The sequence below is a fragment of the Seriola aureovittata genome, chromosome 9 (genome assembly GCF_021018895.1).
Source record: "Seriola aureovittata isolate HTS-2021-v1 ecotype China chromosome 9, ASM2101889v1, whole genome shotgun sequence".
NCBI lineage: Eukaryota > Metazoa > Chordata > Actinopteri > Carangiformes > Carangidae > Seriola > Seriola aureovittata.
The window spans coordinates 25457163-25465585 of record NC_079372.1 but is presented as its reverse complement, the minus strand read 5'-3'; the positions used below and the strand labels follow the sequence as shown (position 1 = coordinate 25465585).

General features: G+C 39.6%; 1 protein-coding gene across 1 annotated transcript; it reads left to right on the top strand.

Annotated features, from left to right (window-relative positions):
- Positions 1-5091, top strand: ppdpfb (pancreatic progenitor cell differentiation and proliferation factor b). Its single transcript, XM_056385531.1, has 5 exons — positions 1-168; positions 1272-1367; positions 2179-2256; positions 4052-4145; positions 4533-5091. The coding sequence occupies exons 2-5, from the start codon at positions 1313-1315 to the stop codon at positions 4645-4647; spliced, it is 342 nt and encodes a 113-aa protein (XP_056241506.1). The 5' UTR covers positions 1-168; positions 1272-1312; the 3' UTR covers positions 4648-5091.
- The last annotated feature ends 3332 nt before the right edge of the window (positions 5092-8423 follow it).

Below are 8423 nucleotides of genomic sequence, written 5' to 3'. Positions count from 1 at the left end.
TGTGAACAGCAAGAAGCAGCGTCGATATCCTCTCGGACCTTGGAGGGTTACATTTACCCAAAACTTATTTTCAAATGGGCCCCGTCGCCTAGCGTTTACTCCCCCAGCCTCGCCGACTGAGTTGAATTGGGTGCTACTGAACATCAAGCACGTCTGGGTCACTAAAAGGTGAGTTTTCTTCATTTTGTTGTGTTGTTATAAAATGGTGGTAAAAGGAGGGTTTTTTTGGGGTGGTGGGTTCCTGCGGAGGGGACGAGCTAACGATGCTAGCTAGCTTGTTATAATGGCAGCTATTGTCGAGCTGTATGAGTGTCTTTGTTTTGGTTAACATACTCAGAAGAATAAACGTTTTGTTTGCAGCCTTTTCTCGTTGTATTCGGGGGTTTCGCCCACAGAATAACAATAAGTGGTGTACATACACAAACGGTAACTGACAGTTTTGTTGTCAACAGATTTTCAGCGATTTTGTTTTTGTCTTTGTTAAGACACAAAAGGTCCTCGGTAAATGATAAAGCCATCAACCTTAGTGATCTTTTTTCCCCCCTACTCTTCATAAGGCAGTATTTATTTATAGTCCTTGTAAATTGTGATTTTAGTCTCATATCTGTCACGAGACAGAAGAACGTCAAAATGTCGGTTTGGTGCAGAGATAGTCTAATGTAAACAAGACTCCTGCAAACCGTGGGATGACGTCAGTGTGTTGAAGCTGTGAACGTGATGTGAAACACTATGCAGCTGACAAAACTGTAAAATGTATTTGAATCTTGGTTTTATAGCTTTATAGAATATGCATTCTCACCATTAGACCAGGGGGGTTTATATGCATTTAACGTACAGTTTATTCGCATCACGTCTGTTCTTGTCGAAGCCTCGGGTTTGTTTTTATCTGCAGTGCATGAGAGGTAGTGGAAAAGATGTTTTCCTCGTATTTTTGTCACATTTTATTCTTGCATTTTTTCAATGCTTAAAGGTTTAGCTGATTTTAAAGGGGTCAACAGACATTTTACACTGTTTTTATAGACAAATAAGCCCGATTTCAATAACTGCTTAACTATATATGATGAGAAACCATATTATAAATGACAAAATTATTTATCAAGATAATGATGACTTGAAATGAGAAGAATTGTCAGTTGTAGCCTTGGTAATGAAAGCATCATTGTCTGGAAAGGAATATTTATTAAAAAAACAACAAAAAAAACATATCTCCATTGCTTTGGTGAGTACTGTAGCCCAGGCTGGTTTTGCTCACACTGTTTTTTCTTCTGCAGGTTTCCATCAAGCACAGCGAACAGCAACCAACAACAGAAGAATGGCAGCTATTCCAGCAGGCGGTTCACTTGTGGCGACCACTGACTACTACCGAAGTGAGTCTCCTTTCCCTTGTAGTCCCTTACACAAGACCAAACCAACTCCCTGCTCCTGCTGGGTGACTTTTGTCCAAAGTACATAACATTTGGATGTAATGAGTCATGTCAGTGTGGTTTTTCTTTGGGTTTCCCTGAGTAAAGCATGACCTGTGTGTGTGAGTTATACTTGGGTTGAAAGAATCAGGCTGAGTAATTTGTTTAATGATAATAGTAGCAGTAACCAATTCAATGTCTGGATGTTTTTTAAAAATAATGTACACTCCCCCTTAAAGGTTAAAACATGACTATTACTGAATTTCAAAATTAACCGGTCATATCCTGTGTATCACAAATATTAGATTTAGATTTAAAAAAAAAAAAAAAAAAAAACCTACTAGAATTCACGTTAACGATAGCGTCAAGTGACAGTCTTCTGTTTACAGCCAGACTCTGAAATCATAAGAGATCACATCTTTGGCTTCAGGAATATATTTGGTGCCTGTCTCTTCATACATGTACTGTATGTGTGTGTGTGTTATATTTATGTTCCCCAGTGTGCCAAACAGACTTGTAGCCTGTCTCAGTAAATCAAATCAAAATCGGCATTAGTGTTAAGAGTTTCCCTGCGGGCTCCGGTTATATAACCAGAGGAAAATGGATTAAAATTTTCTTTGTCCATGTCATGTCCACCCCCTCTCATTTTAGGGGAATGGTTGGGTATCCATGCAAGAAGTGAACCCTTCAGTGTGATCCACATACATCTCACTTTTCCAGTTTTGTTGACTGTGAATAAACTGACTCTTTGTCTGCTCATTCTCTTCTCCTGCAGGGCGCATTGGCTCTACGTCCAGCAGCAGCTCTTGCGGCAGTTCGGAGTACAGCGGAGAGGTCATTCCTCACCATCCAGGTGTGTGAATGTTTGTATCTATGTAAAAGAAAAAAAACAAGAATTTTGTGTTTTAGCATTAATTAGATATAAGGAAAACTCCAGATACTCAATGTTTCCCTGCAGAGTTATGTGCCTGTTAGTGTGGGGAAGCCCCTGAATGTGGGTGATTATCAGTTAAACACTAACATTATGCTCCAAATGAACTGAATCAAGGCTGCTGCCAGAGAATTCGAGTGTCGTTTTCAGTTCAGGGAATAACAGCACTCAACGTCAAGACAGAATACACACAATGAGTAATATAAATGACTGTGGGTTTTGGAAGGAACAGTGTGTTCTGCTCAAGAGAAACAACCATCCCAGGAGTGTGTCACTGCACCAGATCCAGATGTTTTTGTGTGTCAGAGCATATCTCCACACAAGTGAATGTTTCTTTTCAGCGTGCTCACTTCCTCTTGCCTATGTTTGGCCAACAGTTTCATAGACTCGTGACATTGCTTAATCCACATCGTACCATTGCCCAAAGACTTAATTTGCACTAACTTCAGGATTACTGTGGTTGAGTCAGCTGTTGCCTCAGATCAAACAGAGCTACTGTGGTTGAGTCATCGTGGAATACACCCAGCTCGAATCATTTCTGGTCTGATCTGGCTCTTTCTAATCTAGCAGGAAACTCGCTTTTCAGTGTTCGTTTTTCCTCTCAAGATGTGGGGGTTTCTTTAACCTGAAAGTACCATTCAGTTCTCTGGGTTAGGATTCATATTTCAGTATTAATATAAAAAGCATCACAGCCTTGGCACATGTGCATTTGGCCCCTGCTACACCAATATGAGCCTCTGCACCAGTTAATATCTGCTGACTTCACCAGTAATCCTGGATCAGCATCTCAGTGCAGCCTTATGTGAAAACCATCTGGGCCGGCAGTTAAATGCTGGCTGAGGTTGGTGTCGCCATGCCTGTTTTAACCATGGGGTCAGGGTGCTTAAGTTGTTAGACACGCACAAATAGGGGGGTGGGGGTGCATTCAGAGAGAGTTCAGTGCATGTGACTTGCATTACTGTTCATTCTTTTAGTACTATGGAATTCAGTTTTGTGGCACGTGGGTTATAATGATGGCAGTTTCATTGGGAAAAGAAAAATGTTATTTATGTAAGAAAGTATAGTATTCAGTTGTGGCTCTGGATTATAAGATTTGCAGTACTTGTTTGCTGTTGTAACCTACTTTTGTCTTCAAATATCTAGTTATAAGTTTGATTGCACAAGAATAATATTTTAGACCTTTTAAATTTGTTCGTTCAATATAGTGCAGGATACTTTATCACATATGTAAAACTTTTCACCGGCACAAATTTGAGAATTGATTTGACCTAGAAGCTAATTGTGGCACACAGCAGTTGTACTGTATATATTTCACTGGCTACATGTAAATGCAGCTGTTCAGTGACTAAATGAGGTGTCAGTTTGACACAGAGCCAAACATGCAGCCGAAGCCTGGGTCATTTTTCGCTCAGACTGTGGCAATGTAGCTTTTAATCTTAGGAAGATTGTCAAAAACTTCATTCACACTGTTCTAGAATGTTAAAATGTTAAATTAATAAAGAAAGTGACTCCTGTTAATGAAGGGGCTTATATTTTACAAACAAATCACTGTCGTCTGAGTACTGGAAGTTAATGTCATGGTTGGCGTGAGCAAAGAAAAAGGGTTTGCCTTAACGATTCAAAATTCCACTGACAGAAATCTAAATTAAATAGACAATGGCAGCTGTCCTTTCTGTACAAGTTTGAAGCCTCATGCCTTCATTATCTGTCTCCACAGGACTCCCCAAGCAGGACTCTGGCCATTGGTGGTCCAGTTTCTTCTTTGGGAAGCAGCCAGGGATGACCCCACTGACTGAGGAGGCACAGATGAAGTAAGTATAAGTAAATACACATCGCTGACACAACCCCTGACAGTGTCACTGTGTCTTAATTCTTGTAATCCTGGTCCTAATCTTTAGTTTCATAATGAAACTGCCTTTGTTGGAGTATCCACTATTCGGTTTGGAGCTGCTTTTATTTTTATTTTTTTACTTTGCCTTTAATCTGCAGATGAGTCCAGGCCAGTTTAGTACATTATGTTATATAAAGCAGAGTCATTGTACCAGTCTTCCATTAAAAACCTCTTGACAGGGTGTAGACAAAAAAATCTGTCTTGGTTTGTCTGTTTGCTTAGCTATGATCTGTCCCTGTGTAAATTAGTCAATCCATACAGTATCAAGAATAGCTTTCCTCAATCTCTCTTTATTTGTCCCTCTCAGGGCGGGGGTCCCCGGTGCGGTGACGAATGGTCAGATCACCTGCGTTGCCAGGGAGATGGTTATGCAACGCCAGGTGAGTGAGAGCAGCGATGCAGGAAGTCCCACATCCTCCTGATCCTGCAGTCTCACTCCGATGATCCACACCTCGGGGGGGGATTGAACCAACGACCAACGCTAGGTGACGGGAGGATGTCCCGTTTACAACCTTTAGTTTTTTTGTTTGTTTTTTTTTATTTAATTTTTTTTATATTATTCATTGTAGTATAGGCTGCCTTACTTATTCTTGTTTTGGTAACCTTGTGTTTTTTTTATTGACAACCAAAAAAAAGAACTGAAAATGAAAAAATGGGGAAAAAAAAAAAAAAACAAGACAATGATGCAACTGATAAGCTTTTTTTCTTTCTTTTTTTTTTATTAAACATTTGTACTGTTCTGTGTTTGTAATACTGTGGTGCAAAGACACACTGTGGTGCATACACATCCACATGCCTTTGTTAACCATTTTTCACCTTGTCACCCTGTGATTGCAAATGCAATAAAGTAGACTCTTGCAGCCTAATATTCTGTGTCAGGTTCCTTCTTCTCATACCCTACATTAAAATTAAATTTGTGTCTAGAGTGTACAGCTACCAATGTAAAAAACAAAAAAATGCATACAATTTAAGTTTGTTTAAATATTTCTATTGAACTTTAGTTCAAATATTGTATTCGTCCCAGCATACACATGGCTTTCTCTGTGGTTTTCAGAACACACTTTTATTTGTTTATAATTTGCTAAGCAATGTGTCCATGGCTGTTGGTTAAAATAGCTCTATAAGGACCTGGAGATAACAGTGTCTGTTTGCCAGGGAGTGGTTCACTGGTTTTGTACAGGGCTATTCCAGGAACAAAGTAAACACTGAAAAGACAGCACTTTGTGTCCTCTGACTGCTGTTGCGGGTGAACCCAGAGTCTGGGGTTGTGTAACTCTTGGCTAAGTGTCTAAACACCCACCACATCTGGAAACCGAGTTCAGTTGCCATGGATTTAAAAAAAAAACATTCCTGCACAAACCGAGGTCAACTGCCTCCATCCACAAAGTTTCAGCTTATATGGTTTTGTATATTAAAAGTTTGAATCAAATTTGCCATTAACCTCCTAGGACCTGGCGTCCACATATGTGGACCTCACATTTTGGGTTCTCTAGACCACAATACTAACTTTTTCTCAACAAGGGCCTGGTGACCACATATGAGGATATTATACTGCCACTCAGTAATGTGGACATCATTTTTCTCAGGTCCCAATCAGCCTAAATAGCAAAGAATAGAGTTCGGGTCTTAGGAGGTTAAAAAAGGCTGAATTTGAAATGTCTTTTGTCTCCAAAATTAACAAAGATGTTATATTTGTTACCCATTTCATATCTAGAGGATCTCACGAGGTTACAGAATGCATCAATTAATGTTGATACTGTGAGATCAACTTGCATTGTCACGTTTGGCTCAAGCTCCCAGCATTTGTTCGTTTTCACCCCTCTCCTCCCCTGTGTAGTGTCTGAAAAGCAGAAACAGCAAAAAGTGGTGCAGGCCTATTGTTGAAGTAGTTCATTGACGTTTGACCTGCATTTACATATAAAAATGGCCACAGCTGCAACAGTATCCTTCTGGAAGATAGGAAAGAAAAATGTCATCAGTTTAACACTTCACCTAGTTTAAACTGCATGTTTTGTTAGTAATTACCAAACATGGAGCCGAAATCTGTGACCCATCAGAAACACAACACAAAAACAAAGAGTTTCTGCACAGACCGTTGCACTGCTGCCGCGTGATTGGCTGCTTGGCTGATTGCAGGAATGAGCAGGTGTGCAGGTGTTCCAAATAAAGTGGTCAATGAGTGTACGTCAAATATTTTGTATTGAGGCCGGTAGTTTAAACCGTGAACTCTCTGCCCTTTGTTGTCGTGTGTTGAGGAGTAACTGCAGCTGCTAGTTTAGTGAACCCTTACCACGATTAATATTCCTGTAGCATTACATAAACAAGCCAATATACCAATAGACATATAGCGTTACTTCAGGGCGGTTGTTTTATAGAGGAAAGGTTTCAGTTTGTGTAGCGTTTATCTGCTGTACTGAAATTCAAAGTTATATTCTCCAACCAATGTGGTGACCCAGGTCGCGCCGGACGTAGATGTTTCCAGTTCTGCTGTTTGCGACCCCCCCCCCCCCCCCCGAGATGCTGAGCACCACCGCTTCACTTCACAAGGTAAGGGCTGCTTGTGCTGACATTGGTGGTTTTGGGCTTGGTTCAGTTTTTGTTTGCCTGTCCATGTGGCTGTCCATCAATGCCTGTGGTTGTCTCTTGCTTGTAGCTGATGTGTTTGTGGTTGATGTGGTGCTGGCTGTAATTCTGCTGTTAGGTCTATCTGCAGTGTTTGAAATGGCATTAACTGTGAGGTAATTAGTGTGGCTGAGTCCATTTTTCATTTTTCATTTGGCATTAGCCTTATCATGGTTTCTTGCAGTTCATTTAGTGGTTTATAGCATCTTAACATCTGTTTGAGTATTGCAAGTGTAATGGATGAAGATTGATTAATGACATTTTTCCCAGGTGGCTGCTGCTGTTTTGTGGTAGTGCCTTTAGGGTAATATTGGATTTAAATATGGTTCTTGATTGTATTTTTTGTATCCACATCACCTTTTTGATATTTTCTTCAAAGACTGCGTATTTAATATTATATTAAATATGTCAGGTGGGTTTCTGGGTTTAGATTTAAATTTACCTGGTAGTGCATTCTTTGCAGTGCTTGGAGGTGCTTTGTCAGGGATTATAGGTGCATGGTGGCTGGTATCAGCAACATACAAACAAAACAATGTGTTTGTGCTGTGTTTGGTGTTGTCCTAATACAGTTGGTTTCTTCAGGAGGTCAGAGATGAGCTCCTGACTTCCTCTGTCAAAAACAAATAGCCAACCAAAAACAATTTAATGCTTGTCAGGATTGTGTTGGATTTACAAATAATGCAGTTTGCAGTTTTGCAGGGAGCGACGAGGTCAGGGCCTAAACACAAAGTATCTTCGTAAATTCTGCATCCATAAATCTGGTCTATATGAGTTGGCTAACTGATACAAATATACAGTTTTTGACACACAACTTCTTTTGACTTTTGTCTTCTCCCACTAATCTGAAATCTCACACATCAAAGAGATGACTGCTTCACTTTTTTTAATTATAATTGACTATGCTGCTAACCGGCATTCACCTGACCATGCCTCACCTTGTGATTCATATCCATGTCCTTTTCAGATTAACCTTGTATTCCACATTTCATATATGTTACAGCTGCTCCGGCTGCATTGATGTTTAAAAAAACTTTTCTAAAACACAGTTTTAAGATTGGTTTGTAGAGATTTATACATGTCTTAATGTGTTAATCATTTAATCTGTGTGGTTTTTAAGCGTATAATAAGCGTATATGTGGTGTGAGCTGCTGCATTCAGTTATACCCTCACAAGTTCAAATAAAGCTGCGGTAATTATATTGAATTGAATCGAAACATCTGTCTGTACAATAAACTCTTATTAGTTTTTGACCAACTTTAGATCCCCATAGAGCTGGAATGATTAGTTGATTGGCAAAAAATGATTCAGCAAACAATTTTAAATTTTCATAATGGATGATGATGTAAATTTTTCACTCTTTTGGTAATTTTTTGGACCAAGCTGATTAATTGATTTATTGAGAAAATATTCAGCAAATGAATTGTTAATAAATATAACCATCTGTTGCAGCCCAAGTCCTTCTAGGGGTGGTCATCACAGTGTCTCCTCCATCCACACAGTTGCAGGAGAACATTGCATAAAGCAAATGCCAACGTTTTTTCAGCCTTTTGAGGTTAAAAATTTTATCCCCACAAGT

Coding starts and splice junctions, on each gene's coding strand:
- ppdpfb (XM_056385531.1), top strand. CDS start 1,313: ATGGCAGCTATTCCAGCAGGCGGTTCACTTGTGGCGACCACTGACTAC. Junction 1,368..2,178: donor GACCACTGACTACTACCGAA/GTGAGTCTCCTT, acceptor CTTCTCCTGCAG/GGCGCATTGGCTCTACGTCC. Junction 2,257..4,051: donor GGTCATTCCTCACCATCCAG/GTGTGTGAATGT, acceptor CTGTCTCCACAG/GACTCCCCAAGCAGGACTCT.